The sequence below is a fragment of the Esox lucius genome, chromosome 7 (assembly GCF_011004845.1).
Source record: "Esox lucius isolate fEsoLuc1 chromosome 7, fEsoLuc1.pri, whole genome shotgun sequence".
Taxonomy (NCBI): Eukaryota; Metazoa; Chordata; class Actinopteri; order Esociformes; family Esocidae; genus Esox; species Esox lucius.
Genome location: NC_047575.1, coordinates 24310502 through 24331616, shown reverse-complemented (window position 1 = coordinate 24331616; position 21115 = coordinate 24310502). Strand labels below are relative to the sequence as shown.

The window sequence follows — 21115 nt, the reverse complement described above, 5'->3', positions numbered from 1 at the left end:
ATCACCGAAGAAAAACAGGCAAGCGAGAGGATTAACTCGGTAACCAGTTATAGCTGGAAACGGCATCACAGTAGTAATATGCAACATTAACTATGTCTACACTGTACTTTGTTATTGTATGTTATTTTAATGGACTAAAAATATATATGTATATTTCAAAAACAAGGACACATTTCTAAGTGACTCTAAACCTTTGGATAGTAGTGTATTTCGAATTTCCTTAAGGTCTGGCCTCACATCAGCAACTAGCAGCTGCCTCAGGAGAGTCTACGATCGAGACATTCTGCTTCTTGTCACACTACTCACATAATCAGTAATTACTTGCAGGCACCTATGCACTTTGAACTCAGAATGCATTCACTGGCTAACCATAACCATAATTGAGCATTCAGGCTCACAACTTACCAAGGAATTGCCAGAGCTTGACAAGGGAAAACAACTATCTGACACCAACCAACCCTGATAGTGCTGAACCAATTTGCATCTCCCAGTGCAAGGCCCCAAGTGAGTTGGTATGCAAAGATATATGTCAATATAAAAAACTGTTCTAACAGAGTTTTCCCTGTAAAAGTTCATGACATACGCATATTCAAGAGGCTAGCATAGCCTAGTTCATGATTAGTTTCGTAATAGTGAGACAAAAATAATAATGCTTCTGTGTGTACTGTCTAAATAATTCCAAAAGCAAAGGGCAAGAGTTGCCTTGCCGGGTACACACTCATTCTAGGCACGTAGCAGCATGTTGGCATCGTTCAGAGGACTCATCTTCATCCGCTTATCCGGTATCAGGTCGTGGGGGCAGCAGCTCAAGCAGGGGACCCTAAACTTCCCTTTCCCGAGCCACATTTGCCTGCTCTGACTGGGGGATCCCGAGGCTTTCCCAGGCCAGTGTCGAAATATAATCTCTCCACCTAGTCCTGGGCCTAACCCGAGGTCTCCTCCCAGCTGGACGTGCCTGGAACTCCTCCCTAGGGAGACGTCCTGGGGGCATCCTTACCAGATCCCCGAACCAACTCAACTGGCTCCTTTCGATGCAAAGGAGCAGCGGCTCTACTCCGAGTTCCTCACAGATGGCTGAGCTTCTTACCCTATCCCTAAGGGAGAAGCCAGCCACCCTTCTGAGAAAACCCATTTCAGCCACATGTACTCGCGATCTTGTTCTTTCGGTCATGACCCAGCCTTCATGACCATAGGTGAGGGTAGGAAGGAAAATTGACAGGTATATTGAGAGCTTTGCCTTCCGGCTCAGCTCTCTTTTTGTCACAACGGTGCGATAAAGCGAATGCAATACCGCCCCCGCTGCTCTGATTCTCCGGCCAATCTCCCGCTCCATTGTTCCCTCACTCGCGAACAAGACCCCGAGATACTTGAACTCCTTTACTTGGGGTAACGCCTCATTCCCTACCTGGAGTTGGCACTCCATCGGTTTCCTGCTGAGAACCATGGCCTCAGATTTAGAGGTGCTAATCCTCATCCCAACCGCTTCGCACTCGGCTGTGAACCGGTCCAGAGAGTGCTGAAGGTCGCAGACCGTTGATGCCATCAGGACCACTTCATCCGCAAAAAGCAGCGATGAGATCCCCAGCCCAACGAACTGCAACCCCTCCCCACCCTGACTACGCCTCGATATCCTGTCCATAAAAGTTACAAACAGGATTGGTGACAAAGTAGAGCCCTGGTGGAGGCCAACCCCCACCTGGAACGGTAGTACCCCCCACCTGGTACTACCGAGAACCCTAACACAGCTCTCATTTTGGACGTACAGGGATTGGATAGCCCTCAGAAGGGACCTCCTCACCCATACTTCCGCAGCACCTCCCACAGTATCTCCTGGGGGACCCGGTCATACGCCTTCTCCAGATCTACAATACTCCTGTAGACAGGATGGGCATATTCCCGGGCCCCCTCCAGGATCCTTGCAAGAGTAAAGAGCTGGTCGGTTGTTCCGTGACCAGGACGGAATCTGCATTGTTCCTCTTCAATCTGAGGTTCGACTATCTGCCAAACCCTCCTTTCCAGTACCTTTGAGTTTCCTTTCCCAGGGAGGCTGAAAGAGAAAAGAGCCTTTACACTGACGAATTACCACAGTCAATTTTGATGACTAGTATGCCCTCAGCTCCAATACAAAGAGTGTATGTCAATGCTGGCCTGACAATGGAACTAGCCACAAGTTAACTGACATAGAAAAGAATGAGAAAGACACAGAAAGATAGAATGTGTCAAGGTAGATTAGATTGCTGTGTGTTTGGGGAATCAGTTAGCTAGCTGCCAGTGAACAGTGCTTGAAAAGTGTAGATTGATTATCAGACAAAGGGTAGGATAGTTGCACTGCATTATAATTTTACAAATATCACAGCTGTTTAATTTCTAATTCATTTAGATTAGGGTATATTGTCCTTTTCTCATCCTTAGTAGAAATGCTGTGGAGACATCTGTACAGAATGAAGCATGTGACTGAAGTGAGGTGACACTGATAGGCTCACATGGTCAGAGTCAGGGGTGGAGCTCCAGGAGGCTGAGCACAGACTATGAATTGATTATTAACCCACAACTTGGGTTGTCATCATTTAGAAGGGGGTTAATCATGTAGTTTAAGTGGCCCAAACACTGTATGAAGGGTACAGAGGACTGATTGCCAGTGAAGGGGAGACAGAGACAAAAGTCAGAGGGAGGGAATGTTAGTGAATCTGTGTGGCTACACACGTACATGTTTGTATTTGTTTTCATGTAGTTGTATATGCATGTTCAATTATGTGTCAGACATGGTGCATGCTCGGGCAATGAGCCACAGAGCATCTATGGGACTTCTCATATGTGAGCTCCGGCTCCCAACACCGGATCCCAGGGTCAGTCCTTTGTTTATCACTGGGGGAATCCTTCAGCCAAAGGAGCACACAAAGCACACATCTGCCGCTATCGCCCTGCCAAAGAGCTCTTGCATAATATCTGTGTAAGACCAGAGAAACATTTTTAAGGAAGGCCTTAGATGTTTAGAGAATCTCTGACTGGAATCTTAGATGTGGGGTTTGAGCCTGTAACCTTGTTGAAGACAGTGGTGGGGTTTGAGCCTGTAACCATGTTGAAGACAGTGGTGAGGTTTGAGCCTGTAACCATGTTGAAGACAGTGGTGGGGTTTGAGCCTGTAACCATGTTGAAGACAGTGGTGGGGTTTGAGCCTGTAACCATGTTGAAGACAGTGGTGGGGTTTGAGCCTGTAACCATGTTGAAGACAGTGGTGGGGTTTGAGCCTGTAACCACGTTGAAGACAGTGGTGGGGTTTGAGCCTGTAACCATGTTGAAGACAGTGGTGGGGTTTGAGCCTGTAACCATGTTGAAGACAGTGGTGGGGTTTGAGCCTGTTGAAGACAGAGCAAATACTCTGCACCGGAACAAGAGAAACGGCCATGTGGATGGCAGGGAGCTAATGGTAAATTATATGGGTCAGCACTGAATTACCTGCATTTTTATTCAATAGCTTTGGGTCTGAGGGTAAACATCTGCTGCTCACAGTGCTTGTGACATACCCAGTTTGAGTCCAAAGGCCATCCATTTATGACACACATGGCCTTCCTGTATGAGAGTCAGTGTTTCCAGGGTCCGTGCTTCCATGGAAACAGATTTGCATAGTCTTTCAGGGAGAGGGGTCGTTTTTCTGAAACTACAACAGTCTTGCACAAGCCTGGAAGTAATATTTCTTCCAACAGCAGATAACTGATCCATTTTCTACTGGGTATGTTTTTTCTGGGTTACCATAAGGCAACTATAATGAGGTATGAGATGTAGTAAGCAACCACTTTGCCTGAATTAATTGGTCTGAAACAGAGTGCTAAAACAGCTGCAGGACTGTGCTGTTGATCACTCCAATACACGATCAACTAGAGTATATAAACTGTAAACTGTATATAAACTGTGCAATCCATAAGACTACTGGTTACCATAAATCTACTACAACATTTCACAGCGGGCTTCTTTGCAACACTATTGCTTTCTAACATTTTGCATAATGTATTAGATTAAAACAAATCAGCAAATGTACTTCCGTTTGAGTTTATGGGAAGGCTCCTTTTGCTGACACAGCTGAAAAGAGAAAGGTGACCTATCAATTGTGATAATTTGCTTCCGCTTGTAAATGTTTTATCTCTGACAATAAACATCATCAGTCCAATGAAATGTCTGTTACCATAGATTATAGAAAGATGGTGATGGAAGGATGACAACATACTAACTATACAGTATTGGTAATATTCCAATACAGTTGGCTCAATTACAAAATGTCAGACATAGTTAAAAATAATGACCACTTATAATAGTTGTTCTATTATATCCATGTATCTGAGTTGATCCTGTGTAAGGCCTGTGTGATTAAAGCCAAATGGGATGGTCAAAGTAGAACCATCAGGTACTCACCTTCAACCTCAGTGATCCGCTCAGCCAATATTGAGATGCTGTGGATATACAGCACAAGTACTGCTAAAATGACTTGCAGTGGATCAAAATAGATTCCAGGTCTGGATAACAGGATTTAGACAGCATATTGACATCACTGCACCAACCTTGGTTGACAAAAGCACACACCGCCTGCCTTTGGATTAATTATCACTGCATTGTGAGAGAGTAATCCTTTTTAGCGATTAACAGAAGTCATTGTGATAGAACTTGCTCCCGCTTTCCTGGACCATCTTGTGCAGTTTGGAAATGGTCCAATATGACAGGACTGTAAACATGGATTTGGGTGCAGCAGCGGTACAAGTGAGAGGGGAATGAGGAGCTTCTGAAGATGGTTAGGGCCTGAGGCGCCGAGGAGGGAGGTAATGAGAAGATGGTTTAAGGTCAACCTAAGCGTTATGGTTCTTTCTGACGCCTGGGACTGAGATGGGGTGCCAAGATGATGGAAATTATGAAGTTGAAGGTGGTGTCCCCACAGGAATGGGGTATTTGTTCAAGGAACATTTCAGCATTTGAGGCAGTGTTGTTGTAAATTTATGTAGTAGTAATTAAGTAGTGTTTGATCTAGCTTCAAATGATGATGAGGCTTGTCACACAACATTGCTGTATGACCAAAACATAGAGGAGATATGACAGTTTGCTCTGGTTTAAATAAGGATGTAATGGATAATGGTGAGGTCCTGGTAATTAGTTAAGGTGTTGTACAAAGGAGAGGAGGCTGATTAGCAATAGGCAGCAGCTGGTGTGTGTTGGGTTTCTAAGAAGCTGTGTTTATGGCAACAAGTGTAGCCATGGCCAAAGCGGTGATCCTGGTGAATTGGGTGTAATTTCAGCTTGACAAGTACACAGACATGTAGACATGCTGCAGTGCAAGTGAGGGCTGAGGGCATACCAACACAAACTTGGCATCCATGAGAATCGGAAATAGATTTGCTGCATTCAGGTCTATTGGGATTTAGTCCCTGAAGTTAACTTCTCATATTTGCTCAGACAATTGGAATTCAATCTCCATTTCACAAGGGTTGTTCTATGAAGACATGTCTGAAGTAGGCTTGACCTGTGTCAGAGAGAGATCTTCCAGATGTGTTGGACCAGTCTTATTCCAGGGATGTCTAGAACGAGATCAGTCTCTTTTAGTCAAAGCAGGTGACATCAGACACTTCCTTTCAGACATCTGCTGCTTGCTAGTTGTAAACAATTATTCTGAAGTATAAACTCCAACAGCTTATTAGTGATTCCATATAAGATAATTTTCATTACGATTTTCTTATTAGGTAGTGAGATTTGTATACTTTGAGATAATGATGATTAATTCCATATTCAACTTCTTTAATAAAGATGACAAACATATAAAAACAAATGTATAATATTTATAGTATTCTTGACCACACAATAGTTAGTCAGGATCTGCTTCTGACCTCTAACCTCTAAGTCAGTTTTCACTTCAGAAGACATTACTTCCCACTTGAACCTAGCCACCCAACTCCAGGATATTTGGGCTGGCTCAGCTGTCTGGCCTAGTGCATTATCCTCATGGTAGCACTACTGAAAGGTCAACTTAACTGACAAGTTCCAAGGAACGCTTTCCCGACCGTCATTCTTTTACGGTATTGTGCAATTACAGCCTACTACGCCCAGTTACCACTCAGATTGGGGCCAAGTAAAAGAGGAAATGGTAACTTGAATGTCCAACCCAGGCCTAACTTAGTATTTGGCCATTATGGATACTGCATTGTTATTCAGTTAGATCATCTACTATGCAAATTCTCTGGGGTGGAGTGGTTGAGGCTACTCACCAACTTTTAACTTTTAATTTCACCAGGCTACTTATTTTAACTAAATATAATTAAACATTCTCATCTCAATATTTAGCTGAGTAAGCAGCTAATCTGTCATTGTAAAAAAGAGGTACTATTACTAGTACTTGTGAAATGCACAGGATGGAGCTATGTTGACTAATCGAAACATTTCTATTTGATACATAGGTCCTGATGAAATATGAGACTGCCTAAAGATCCACAGTGAATCTGTGGCAAGCATTGACTGTAGGCACAAATTAATTAAAACAGGGGCCCCCTAGTGCAGTGGTATAATGCCTTAAACGTTGTTGTGTTTTGGTAAAACGGAAGTCCTTCATTTCATATGAAACACTAATTGCCTTGCAGCATTACAGTACAAGAGGTAGTTGCAGTGCGTTCTGTGTGGGGCATGCGTTGGATTTATCCATCATATGCATTAAATTGTTTGCAGAATCTGCAACGACAATATTAACAATGAGTGAATACACTATAGACTATATATAGACTATACTTAAACTGTATCTCTTGAACCCTTCAACCTAGAGAGAAAACAACTATATTTTACATGTCTATTCTACATTAATTAGCCAAATCAGCATGATTTGCATGAATAACACTAAAACAATATCTCTTGAACTATTCAAGCTAAAGAGACTGAACCAACTTGTTTTACCTATTTAAGTTACCCCAATTTAACATTCTTAAATAGTAAACAACAATTTAAAAAGACAAAACCAGTTATGTTTCACATGTTTAGGCTATTGCAAAATAAATGTATTAAACATTGATGAACAATGACCATATTAGCATAATTAGCATTAATTAACTTTAATTATAAGCAATATTTCTTGAACAGTTCAGGCTAGAGAATAAAAACAAATATGTTTCAAATGTTAAGACTATCCCAAATTAAAACTTCTGAAAGGTCAATGACTATAAATGACTTAATTTTCATAAATTGTAGAAATAAACACAGTATCTCTGGAACCGTTCAAGCAATAGGAACCAAACCAACATTAATTGACATGGTTTGGCTATCCTAAATTCAAAGTGTTAATTTTTTTTTTACATGAACAAGCTGGCAAGCACACCACAGCTACTTTTTTATTGTGTTGTCAATCAACTACACCCCATTCACCCACAGCTTACACCGGTGCGGAACAGGAGTACGCAAGTAGGAACTGACGTTCATTCACGAGGACGAATGATGTGGCAAAAATCAAAGGGACGTTCGCAAAGAAATAGTACCAATACAATATTGTCTTATAAATGCTGTACAACTTTTACACTGTAAACAGCTTTTCTGGATTGTTTAAAATTACACATTTTTAATTACGAATATCCTCTATCAATTGCTGTGCATTAAGTGAAATTACACTTTTGTAAAATATCTGTATTCGTCCGCCCCATCGAAGCAACGTTACACTGCCATTTCCGGATTGATTCTCTCGCTGCCTTCACCACCGCCATTGCAGGTTGGGAGTTCAGTGCAGCGTTAGCCGTCCGTCACCACCGGGGAAGCACGCAAGCAAGTAAACAGCTAAAGGACGAATAAAATCACAATTATATTGACAACACATTTTCATACAAGACCTCCAGTCTACACTATTGGACTTTAAAATAGCCGTTCCCTGGCTGTCCGGCTAGGATCTGAGAAGAAGCCCTAGTAGTAGTTTGTTAGCATTAGGAGAATCGGGAGGAGAGCAGAGGAAACGCCATGGCTCAGATCCTGCCTATCCGCTTCCAGGAGCACCTGCAGGTATGTTAATTGAATGGTGATATTTGGAAAAATGTTTAATAATTTCACAATATTGATTGTTGTTTCGGTCTCCTCATTTCATTTTAGTACGTGAGCTAAATTGGTCTTTGAATGAAAATGACCTAAAGATAATGCTAGTTAGCTTGTTAACGCTAAGTTGGTGAGTTTGATAGAGCATTGAACTATATTTTATCAATATGACACAGTCACTTCCTCGTCCAGCACTGTGCGGTGGGAAGTCGACGCTACAGATGAATGACATTACCTACTTCGATAGATACCTAACTAGCTATAGTTTCTAGTTAACAGCGTTACCTACACTAGAGTAACTAGTTAACGTTAGTACTCAACTAGCCATTAACGTCAGTAGTACTAGTGTGGGATTGATGGCTTTGTTTCCCGCTAGGCTGATTGCCTGTAACTGTTAGAATGTATTTTGTACTGTAGCTAGCCACTGTATTTAACTTACTAAACGTACATTGGGCTAAAGAACGTTAACCGGCAGGGCTAGTATTAGCTTTTAGCTACCCAGCTACTATACTCAACGTAACTGTACGTTGTAGTGACTTGCTAATTCCGCTAGCAACTTTGCTAAGGAAATAAATTACCCTTACCCAAAAAATCTACATCAGTCGCAAACTACGATGTTGATGGACTGGTTTGGTATTTTCCCGCATATACATTTAGTAAGGTACAGTAATTTTTGCTTACCATTCAACTAATTTAAAAAATAGTTAGTCAGCGAACGTTTGATAATGTAATGTCTTTAGCAAGTCACAGATAGCTAGCGGTTTAGCTTAGCGAATTGAGTTTCATTTGCAATTCCTCCATTTAGTTTTGAATGAGTATGTCTAACTCACCCAGCTAATCGAGGACTTAAACGCCATATGTGATAGTTAAGTCAGTACTCAAGAATAAGAAACATGTTTTACGTCTTATTGCGAATAGGTTAAATGGGCACATCACTTGGGGTTTTCTGTTGGTAAGGAATACATTATTCCCAGACTTCTTACACCTTAATATTATGTGCATATCATCACCAGAATGATCATGAAATACATATGAAAACTTTAGGTTGGCTATCGTTTATTGTCAGTGTATGTACCGTAACCTCAAGCACCACAATTTTTCAGAAATGACACCTCACTGAAGACAAAATGCAGGCATATATTCTCAGACCACTGAAAATGAGTCCCTTCCTTTCTTATTAGGCAATATATGATTCTGCGTGTTTGTACTTTTGAATGACAAGACACTAACTTTAAAGGGTACCTCATAACATGGTGACTCCATTAAACTTAGAGCAGTTCAGGTTGAGGAAGTGGAAAGCATTCATTTTCCTTGGAGCTCATGCAGTGTGTTAAGACTGCTGGCTTGCAAGATCTTTCTGTGAGCTAGCTAATGAATAAACCATGGTGTTTTTGTGGAGCTTTAGATTCAGAACAAGAAAAGTGACCCGCCTACATCTGGGCTTTGGAATAGTATTTTTTTACCTTGCTTATTTGATGTTACACACATGTATGTTTTGCACAAAAACATCATTAGAAACAGATGTATTGATCACAAAAATGATAGCTTCAGTACTTGTGGTTGTGACTGAGACTGTGTCACTTGTTATTGTATATGTTTTCCTTTACATTTAAAATAGGCATCTTGTTGTTTTTATCTATCGTGGATTTTTTATGATGTCTGTAGGATTACCACTTTCATTTCTTTATTTCCAGCTCAGATGTAAACTTATTGATTATTCTTTGCAGGGTTGTGGTTGGTTAATGACATCTTGAATAAGTGATTGGATATTTCTATCCCTTTCATGCTTGCATATTCTTTCTTTCACTGTGAGACAGTTATTTTAAGCCTGTCCCTTAGTTTTTTTGTGCAGATTGATATAACACACATGAACCCCATAGTCAGTGTCTGAGTCATGTTAATTATCTATTGGAACCTTACTGACTTATGTACCTTAAACGTTTAGCTACCAATGCTAGATTTTATTAGGGAACTTTTATTCAACTGCAGCTTTAGAATTATCTATACATTCAGTGGTTCCCTGTGTTTATGCCTTTTGTCTGTAGAATTATATTTAATTTAATGGTGTTGTTTGGGTCACTGAACTCTTTACACCAGTGAGGCTTTTAAAGATCACATGAAACAGTGATAGAAACTACACGTTTCCGGCAGAGTTCTGTGTGCAAAGTTTCCAAGATTTACTTTATGCATACACTTGCAGTAAGAATTTGAATTTCAGAGGATGATGTGCTCCTGCTATAAGTCATTTTATTCTTTCTCCTATTCCATCATATGGGTGTTTTCCATGGCTTATAGCATAGGGTGACCTTAACCCAAAATTACCCTCTTCTATCATTGTACCCTTCATTTTCATGTTTCTTTGACCACAGGAAAGTTACCATCGCTGAATTCACTACAGTACAATGCATTGGTTTGTGGGGGGATAACATCAAACAATTCAATCTTCCCCTATTCTTTCTTTGGCACTGCTTGCTAATGCAAATTATCCCAATTGCCATAAAGGTCTAACTATTTAGGGACAGTCTAAAACAGCCCACATGCGGCTGCTACTAGAAACCGCTAAAGCAAAATTTTATGGGATTATTAATTACCGTGGTGGCTAAATGATGTAATTGCATGCATAGTTTCGGGTCCATACATAAAATTGCCTTTTCTACTCCCGTATCTGCATTTGTAGATACTTTTCTTATATTGAAAATGTTGTTTGATACTGCCACACAATACTCTGAGACTGACCAACTGAGATCAATGAAACAAACGTCCTGCATAGGTCAGTGAGGAGTGGAGGCAGATTGTACATTATATTTAAACATGCCTGCTGGTTGTTGAAAACCACATTGAAAGCCATAACATAGCATGCTGTCAATTGCAGGCTTCCATTCTGATCCAGATACCAAATGCGCACTTCATGTGATCAAAAGCATGTTGCGATAATTCATAATGAGGACAGCAATCTTTTGCAATTAATACTGCATGTTTGGTTGAAATGGATTGTAAAATTCTCTAAAAATATTACATTTGAGACAAGTTGAAGTACACTCGTCATTTTTGTACTTGTATGTACATAGATTACTAGCGCAATGCATATGTTGACAATGACAGTTTTCAAACTATATTGTTGGCTGAATTGTGAACAAGAGTTAAATTATTAGTTATAACTGGGTTGAGGAAGAATGTAAACAAATTAGATATAAATATTTCAAATATCATCTAACTTATAGGGTTGTTCTGTAGCATTGAGTGAATATCATTAACAGCCTATTAATGTACAGACGTTTTAATCTATTGAAACAGATTTTGAGAATATTTGCTTACTGGAAAGCTAAAATGACCTCTGGATAAGAAGAGAAGAGGTTATTAATAAAGTATGTGTCCTCTGATGTCATAGGCATGTCAAGGTCAGTGTGTGGGACTCATACAGTGTATATACCCTGGGGAGTCCAGCCACTATCACAAATTCATGACCTACATATGCTGTTTAATGCATGTTTCACTGATTGTGAGGCATTAGCAGTGGATCATGAAGAATGTTGCCGAATACCAGTGGGAGCTCACTGGAAACGAAGAGCCACATGTTCCCATCGGTCCCCTGTTTACTTGACGCTATGCAAAGCCGAGGTCTACAGTGATCATCTTCCAAACCTCCCTGTTGAGTTTATATTCAGACAGCGCCTTATGCCTTCCTAAATCTGTGCTGACAGACATTTGGGCTAGCTGGTGTGGGGGTTATGATGTTTCACACCCAGAGGAGAGCTAGCTAGTTCCCAGGAAACAGCTGGAGCCTCACTGAACCCATTGGTGCACTGTTGTCACATGACCTAAGTGAGCATCTGAGTCTTCCTAAGTCAGTTTCTTATTATCTGTCGGTGTACCACCAGGCACGCGATGGATGATCTCTCGCTGTCATCCAGTCCAGCTGTTCTAAAACAGCAAAAGCATAGTCCCAGCCGAACTCAGTCAGGTCCATGACTTCTACACATGGACCAGATAACTGCTGTTTGTTCAGGCAGCCACAGCAGTGGAAAGGTCTGCTTTGTATCACGTTTACTCTGTCTGACCCACAAGCAGAGGGGAACCCCATGCTGATCTTCACTGTGCTGCCTGCTGGGGGGCGCTGTGCTGGTTTTATCCTCCGCTGTACATTAAGACAGTGTGTCCTTTTCCTCACCAGGGGCCACATGCATAGCTTGCATTTTTATAGGTCAACCATTTATATAGCTGGCTGTTCGATGATCTCCGTGCTGCTATAGAACTGGACTTTTCTCTCTCTGCGATACAAGGGGCGCCGCCTGTTTGTCCAGGTATTATTTTGTTACACACATTTGGGAGTGGGAGCTAGTGTTTGAACAACGCTTGTGGGACTCCTCACTGAGTGACGACATTTTGCCAAACCCTGCGTTGACAAAGACTTTTCTTACAAGTAGTTCCCCTGTCCAAGTTGAATGTTTTTGTTCAGGGAAAAACTGCAATAAGCAATGAATATCTAGGTAAAGTTCTTGTGATTACATGAACATTGGTCCTGGGATAGCTGTAAAAAAGTATGGGCTTACAGGAAGTTAGTTTTATCATCCTATGGCCTCTAGCTGTGAACTGAACATGTTTCTATGTAGTTTAAATAAGGTTTAACTGTGAATCAGATCAGCTAAAAATGAAATGCCCTACCACCCAAAGTGACATGTTTCTCCTCCTACCTGACTGCTCCCCTATCTTTGTACATTTTAGCACAGCAGTAATCTTTGCTGAATGTCATTTAAATTGAAGACCTGACATTTCACTCCACTAAACTGTGTCTGGTGTATAATAAGCATTAAAATAAAAAAAACTTGAAGAGACATGGATTTCCTTGTACTCTTTCAAATGTCAGGCTAAAAGGTTTGTGTGGTGAACTTTGACCTCTTACCTGATAACCAGCTGGTGTCTCGTGATATGCATGTGAGGATATGGATTTGCTGAACACTTGACATTCCTCTGAACAAGCCACCCAAACTATCAGCAAAGCATTTCACAAAGAGGAAAAGGTGTCCAACTACCTAGATCCCGACCCTGGGTCAGCAGAACTTGAATACTCTGGGTCTTGTTCCGTCTTCCCCCTTCCTCCTCTTGCCTTGTGTCCTTCAGACCAGGGCACCTCTTCCTCAGCTCTAGGTTGTTCTGGTCACATGTCCCCTGGCCTGTGGTCACATGGCTGGTGTGGAGGCATCGCCGGCCTGTTGTTTCAGTCCAAGACAATGGGTTCCTGCTTCCTGTTGTGGGTCTCTCGAGCTGGTTGGAGTGGGGTTCCCTGCAAGCCTCAGCAAATTCAACACATCCTCCCCTGCCCTTCCTTGAACCCCCCCCCCCCCTGTGCTGCAGGACGCAGGGGGCTTTTATGCTGAGCAAGGTGCCCATGTTCCCTTGAAGGAAGAGCGGAACAGCCGACCTTGGGTTAAATCTACAGACTGATGCGTGGGGGCGGGGCACCATCCAGGTTATGAGCGTGCTCAGCATGGAGGTTGGCGGAAGTGTCTGATTTGCGGTTTAGTCTACTAGCCTAAACATGAGCTTTGAATGCAAGAGTGCCGTTGTAGTTACATGTTTACTTGGATGCTCATTTGTAGCTGCCAGACTGCAGCTTTGTGAGAGCGATTTCCTTTCAGTTTAAGGTCACTGATTCCTGGTGACAGCAACGGCAATAGCAGGCAGGTTGTAGCGCTGCTGCTTCTGATACGACATTCTAAATATAAACGGTAACAGATTTTGCCTTTGTTGGTGGATCACGATAGATGATAGCGTAGAAACCTTTGTTAGCTCCTGGTGCATTTGGAAGTGGGTGTCCTGCGTAAGGTTTGCCTCTGTAATGATATGCTTCCAAATCAGGTCTTAATATCTTACACCTTTTAGAGTTTTTCTGGGCTCCTACTGTGATACCTAGAATTGTCTGTTTGTAACGCAGTGCCGTCTGAGGCCCCCGAAGATCACTGCCATCCAATATTGGTTTTCGGCCTTGTGCTTGTGTACAGAGATTTCTCTGAATCTTCTAATGATAGTATGTATCGTCCATGATGAGATCCCCAAACTCATCATAAGGCATCCTCATAAGGCAATGTTATTCTTAAGTTGTTGCCCTGTTTGCCCATGCAGTCTTTCACAGCGTGGTGAACCTCTCCCCATCTTTATTTGTGAAAGACTCATCCTCTCCGGGATGCTATTTTTATACTCAATCATGTTACTGACCTGTTGCCAATTAGTTGTGAGATGTTCCACCAGTTTTTATATATTTATTTATTTGTACTATGCAACTTTTCCAGTCGTTTCTTGCCCCTGTCCCAGCTTTTTTGAAACATGTTACAGGCATCAAATTCAAAGTGGCCATATTTCTTTGAGAAACCTTAACATTTCTCATTTTCAACATTTGATTTGTCTTTGTACTATTTACTATTGAATATAGGGTTTAAATGTGACACATTGAATTCTGATTTGTACTTTTCAGTGTCCCAACTTTTTTGGAAACAGAGTTGTACAATCCACTGGTAATATATGCAGTTTTTTGCTATGATCTTGAGCCTTCCTGGCTCAGTTTGCTCTATCATTTTGCTTATTTTGACCAACAGGAGGATGTTGAGCCTTATTCTCTCTTTGTGAGAGAATGGCTCACATAGCCCCAAATGCAACTCTCAAAATAGACAGACAAGTCAAATTTGATACCAGGATGAGAAGATTTCACCTTGCCATTGTGTGTACTTGTGTTTGGAGCATTGTTATGGACTTAAAACATTTGAGACACTTGTCCATTTGCCTTGAGTTAGTGAACAAGTGGGGCCGGTGGGTTGTACTTTGTCTGCTAGACTAGTCGAGTGACATTTTGTCCCAAATAAGTTCCATTATGTGTCGGTTCAGATGTCAAAGGACCTTTCCTGCCCAGTGTCTGAACAAATACCCTGACATTCACGAGTGAAGCTTATCACGCTGCTGATATTAACTAGCTAGATAATTACCTCTCAAATGGCTGGCTTAGCTTGTTTTAATTCTCCATGATATATGAACATGCTGCCCTAAAAAAACTGCCACTGTTATCTGAAAACTGTCTGTAAATCAGCATGTTAAGCTGCAGTTGCCCCCTTTATCTGCTGTGCACAGTGGCAGCTGGCTGTAACCACGATAGGCATGCTTTGTGAAAACACATGTTAGCGGGTGAGGTAACTAACTCTGCAACATAAGCCAGTTAGCTGCCTTAGAGTTGGACATATAGTACCCAAGTTTCTGTGCCACATATTTACCTTGACTTGCTGACTGTTAGCGAGTTGAACTGTAACTATTTGTACTGCCGCACTCAACACTTTTGCAAAATGCTACATTATGACCGCATTGAAGCAGTGTGAACGTGGTCCACTGTGAGTCGAGTTTTCTGGTGTCCTCATTGGGGCTCTCTTACTACCTCTTTTACGTCTTTATTCTGTAACATGCTCCCCCTGCTGTCCGCATTCATGTCGTATTTAATGCAGCGATAGGTGTCGGGAATAAAAATTTAAAAGACAGCACGGCATGTGGCGAAACCCGCCAGTCCATCTATTGCCAAGGTAACCCAGATGTGTGTGGGGAGGACACAACCTCATGACTAAATCAGTGAGTTTGCAGGCTCCCTCAGGTGACTGTGTGCATAATGGTGTTGATTTGACCTGGTTTCAGCCATTGTCACTGAAGTGATGTCATGTATGCATGGCTGTGTGGGGGGTGGCTGTGTGCATAATGGTGTTGATTTGACCTGGTTTCAGCCATAGTCACTGAAGTGATGTCATGTATGCATGGCTGTGTGGGGGGTGGCTGTGGTTGTGGCTGAAAATTGGTCTAGACAGATTCATTTTGGTCTAGTGCAACATATATCTCAGCGCTTTGGGTCCAGGGAGTGGACACATGCGTTGCTGCAATAAAGGAGTGTACTGTCAGATTGCCTGCTGGATGTTTTATGACTGTTTTCACGTCAAATGAAATGCGTTTCTTCCTCCCCAGAATAAAGGAAACAGATGGAGGGAGAGCATGTAAATCTGTCTGGATCATTGTGGACTCTCTGTTATAGGACAGAGCATTGAGCAAGATCTGTCCAGCGTTCACTGTTGTACCCTTTCTGTATCAAATCTATAACCATGATGTGAACTATTTACAGCCATTGGTTTTCTTTGGAAACTGATGGTAACTGAGGTATTATTCAGTAATATATATATTTTTTTAAGCTAGCTAGTACAACTAAGGCAACGCTACAAGGCTATTAGCTGAGTCGTCAACGCACAAGGTCAACCTGGTGATGTTATATAGACAGGCTTGTTTCACAAACGTGTTATCGTAGTCTTAAAAGAATGCCCTTAATGTGAAGACTTTTATTTATGTTGTGTTTGTGGATAAAGCCAACATTCCCTCTAGGGAGTTGTCGTTTGTTTCTGTGTGGTGGTGCTGTTTAAGTCACCCACAGAGGCCCAGCAGGCAGATAGCTCTGAATGTAGCATTGTCATTACTGAGAGATGGAATGTAAATGGTTATAGAGCTTCTGCTGCTGCAGAGCTCTATTGTTTGCTGTTCAGTTTTTTTTAGTTATTTTAAGCACTCCCTTCTAAGAACAATCCATTTGTCACTTGTTCGTGTGTTCTTATTCTCTACTCTACCGGTTTACTTTACAATGACTATTTATTTTTTTGCTTTGAATCATTGAATGTGTGTAGGATAGATACAGTATGATAGGGAATGACAGGCTACATATTAGTGCCAGAATGTGTTCCCTGCTGGGTGGGGTTATGGAGGGTGTGTCTCACCATTGATAAAATGTGCAGGTCCTGGTTTTGAGCCCTTCCTGGAAATGTTTTTTTTGTTAGCTGATTAGCCGTGGGCCAGACAGAAAAGTCACCATCTCAATAATGTCTTCTAGCTGACATATAATAGTGGGAGTGCAGTGTGGAGATGCCTCTATATTTGAAAACAAACGGACAATGGCATAAAAAAACGCATGGTTTTTGCCCTGTACATTAGTGGACATTGATCTCTAATACAAAAGTTCTGTTTAGCCTATGAGGGGATCACTGCAGTTTATGTCACAAAATAATATTTAACCTTGCACAAATCTATATATATTAACACTGAATGCCAAAGTTTCATGTATTTTTTATTCTGTAATGTTTTTAATCCTTAAGAAGTAAATTTTGCTTTAATGGTATTGGTTAATTTAAAATAATTCCCTCTTGATGTATTAGTCTTTTTTGCTGTGGAATCGAAATGTGTAGAGATTTGATTTCTTTGTTATTGCGTCAAAGTTCCAAATACTGCTGTCGTTTCATTCCTCTAAAGGCAGTGTAAATTCTACCCCCGCAGTTGAAGCCTTGGTCCAATGGTAGCTGTGCTGATGAGGTGCTTTCATTATGAAGATATGTGTCAGACCAGTGGAAATTCTCTTTCTGGATCAACTGGCCTGAAACTTGAGTTTTTTTTTTTGTTTTTTTTTTCTTTCCAGTTCAACATGCATTTTTTTTTTTTGTGATTTAACACACTTATCCCTAGCCACATACTTGATAACTTGGGGTTAAGTGCCTTGCCCTTCAGGTTGTTGACTCAGTGATTCGGTTTATGCCACAACACTAAGCAAAAGGTTATCTGCCTTTCCTAGTCCGGCTTTGAGTCTGCCATTGATGACTACCCACAGAAATGTTGTGCTTAAAACATTGTGCTTTGTTTGGTTATTCATTCAGACACCATCCCAGCATCGATTGCATTCATGTAGCAAACTTAGGCTGACAGAAGCAAATAGAAGAACCAATCTATCGACATGAAGAGCTTATTTAAGGGCAATTAATTTGCGAAAGTCAACCTTTTTTTTTTATTAATTTGCAATAATGCTACAAAGCATTTTCAGGTTGTTTTACTTTGAATTAATTACATAGATATATTTGTTTGATTTGTAACATCAGTCTTGCATTACTTATTCATATAGTATCGCACAACCTTTTAACTAACCTTGCTACTAAGATTTAGTTTTATGCGACAAGGCTTGTGTTTTGTCACTAGAGAATTCAGGGCGTTACCAAGGAGAATTCCATGTCTCAATTTTTCTTTTTTTTACATTCCCAAATTGCACGTTTGGCTTTTGTGTAGAAAATAATGAAACTACCATCTGAGTCATATGGGCTTGACTATAGAACAGTTAAAAAGCTATAAATAACGGTAAAGGAACTAAATAATTATCCATTGATTTGACTCAAATGTGGTCCAGAAGAGAACAATGACTGTCCTGAAAACTTGAGTTTGCTTTGATTGATATCAGAGCTGAGAATTGGATATTCCAAAATTGGGTAGAAGAAAATCCAGGTTGAAAGTGAACCAAAGACTAAAAAGGTGAGAATAACCTGCTCAACTTGTCCTCAGAAACACAGCAGTGTCGCACTCCCCTGAAGACAGCAGGCTGTTGCTCCGTCAGGGTTATGTGAGTCAATGCGAGTATGACCGGTCTATAGTTGATGTGGCAGATTTGGTGGTAGAGGAGTAAAGCCTGACACTCCTGATGGACTATACGTAGGCACTGCGCAGTGAAACTCCACCTCCTATTCATGTTCAATGAGCAAGAGGGTGGGAGGAGATGTGGGCCAAGCTGAACTTTATGCCTGTGCAAGATGTAACCAGTGGATGTTCATCAGAGCTTCCAGACCCCTACAGTGACTGTTCGTACCAGCCTGCTTGCTAGCTTAGCTTATGTTCCAAACATATTGCTGTCTGTATGTCTGCCTGCAGAAAGATGGCAGATCCTTTAGAAATCACATTTTGATTACTCATGGAGATAACAGAACAGATACCAGTGTGGTGGAGAATGCGTGGTGAAATGAAGTGTTTTGGTGCTGCTGGTGTCAAAAGAATATTGTGATATTCCCGGTCCTCAATATGTGTCCTGTCGAGCAACTTACGGAATCACAGAATGTAAAGACATCATCTCTGTTCCGATCCTCGTGATAAATTATTATAGTTATGTACCAGAAATGGGTAGGGACTTAAGGGGGTGGCTGGTTCCACCATATGGGGTCCAAGAAGGTTGCATATTATTGACATTTGCCGAATCACAGCTGTCATTATCGTCCAAAAACGCTAGTGTCTCTGCCACCGCATTAGCCATTTAACTACAGTCACTCAGCTGATACCCACCACAAACTCTGTATAGGCCTACAGGAACCGGAAGATCATGAACTGGCGTTTTCAGAAAGGTAAAATACATTCATTTTTAGATTCCTCAAAGAAGCCACCCTTTGCATTCTCTCCCCCAGCTTCATGAGGTAGTCCCCTTTAAAGGTGCTCTGTGTAGAATCCTGTCTCAAACGTTTACAAGACTTAATTTAAACAATAACACCGCTTGTCTACTCTTCTTTTCCCAACCAAGACTGGAGTAGTTCTAGCTAGTCCAGGGTGGTTTAGGATGGTACTGTGTCTTAATCGAGAATTGAAGAGACTTCATGTTGACACAAACTGTCTCGGGACCTCCCAACAATTTTGTGGAAGAAAATACTCAAAGCATTAACTTAATAAATGAAGATTCCTTCTGGTCATTTGTTCTTGTATTTATGCTAGTCGTACAGTAAAAATCTTGCAGGTGGCTTTATTTACATACCTACACTATATTCACATTGAAGGTTTAATGGCTCCCGTCTTTCCTCTTCAGCTCCAAAACTTGGGGATTAACCCGGCCAACATTGGGTTCAGCACCCTGACAATGGAGTCTGATAAATTCATCTGTATCCGAGAGAAGGTGGGCGAGCAGGCGCAGGTGGTGATCATCGACATGGCCGATCCCAACACTCCCATCCGCCGGCCTATCTCTGCAGACAGCGCCATCATGAACCCTGCCTCCAAAGTCATCGCACTTAAAGGTATGCTGGTTGGAACTGGCCTTTATGAAACCAGGATAGAATTTTAAGCATGATTAAAAAAAAATATCTTTAGTTAGGCAAGGTCTACATTTCATATTCTTATGTTAAAGTGTGTATTGACGCATACAGCAGCATTTAGCCTTTAAAGGGATAGTTTGACCTAAAATTGTTTGGGTCAAATTTCCCCTTACCTGGGTTGGTGTATGAACGCCCATGGTGTCATATTAAATTAGTAATTTTTCCGTCCCTGCCTGGAGTAAGAATCGCAAAGTTTCGATTTTTTATCTGAGAATACAAGAAACAAAAAGCAATATTCCCCATACAGCACAAAATAAATCCAAATTGATATCATTTGTGAACAAAACTGATCAGTAAATATAGGAAGTCAATTTTATTTAGTAAGAATAAAAAAAATCTCTCTGAAGTTAATTTTGACAGGTTCTTTGAGGTGAACGACTCCACCAGTATTTGTTTTGTATGCCCTTGTAATGAATCTTTTTCTAAACCGGATCAAACTTTTTTTATGAATGAGTTTTGATGAAGATAATCATGCTAACTCCAGGTTGGGTTATGGCTTATTTTGTAAAATGACACTGGTCCTTCATTAGACAACCCCAGATAGTGGGAATTTCACCCATGCATGATTTTGTCAAGCTATCCCTTTAATGGGCCTGCCTTCTTGGTTCAGTTTTGACATGTTTGTGTAGTACATCCAGCAGAGTTTTGTCAACATCTAACATCCATTCAGTGTTTAAGAACACATCTGTGTATCTTCGCATACGTACAGCTATTTTGTTTTGTAAAGTTGTTTTTGATTGGCTACGCCGGCCTGTTTCGCCAGGCATTAGTCTTACTAACCTAGGCCCAAACAACAGTGTCATTTTGATAGTGTTGTTCAGCATCCATAATTGCTTTCTGTTTTGTTTTTGTTTCTCTGTTTTGTTTGTTCTTTTTATTTCTTTACTGCTTTCTTATGTGTATGCAGACGGTGAGTTAAAATTTCAGTACAACAGAGGTGTGGAAGGTTTAAATCCTGTTTTTGTTTTTTTAAATCTAGTTTTAAGACCACCCTAGGGTCACTAGCAAACACATACAGACAGGCTCCCCAGTCTTTCCTTTCAAATGACACCAATTGATGAAATCAAGCTGTTATTGCCACAATATGGTCCAGCTTGAGACTGATCCCACTGTGCCTGTCCCTTTGTACTGCCCTC

At 41.2% G+C, this 21115-nt stretch overlaps 1 protein-coding gene across 4 annotated transcripts in view; it reads left to right on the top strand.

Moving 5' to 3' along the window:
• The first annotated feature begins 7680 nt into the window (after positions 1-7680).
• Positions 7681-21115, top strand: part of cltca (clathrin, heavy chain a (Hc)) — a 41629-nt gene continuing 28194 nt past the window's right edge. For 2 of the 4 annotated variants that reach the window (XM_010870710.5, XM_010870708.5), the window contains exons 1-3: positions 7681-8004; positions 19694-19901; positions 20887-20889. In XM_010870710.5, the coding sequence (XP_010869012.3) occupies positions 7963-8004; positions 19694-19901; positions 20887-20889 (253 nt within the window). In that variant the 5' untranslated portion in view covers positions 7681-7962. The remainder of the gene's footprint in view (positions 8005-19693; positions 19902-20886; positions 20890-21115) is intronic. The other 2 variants (XM_010870711.5, XM_010870709.5) reach the window with 1 other exon arrangement.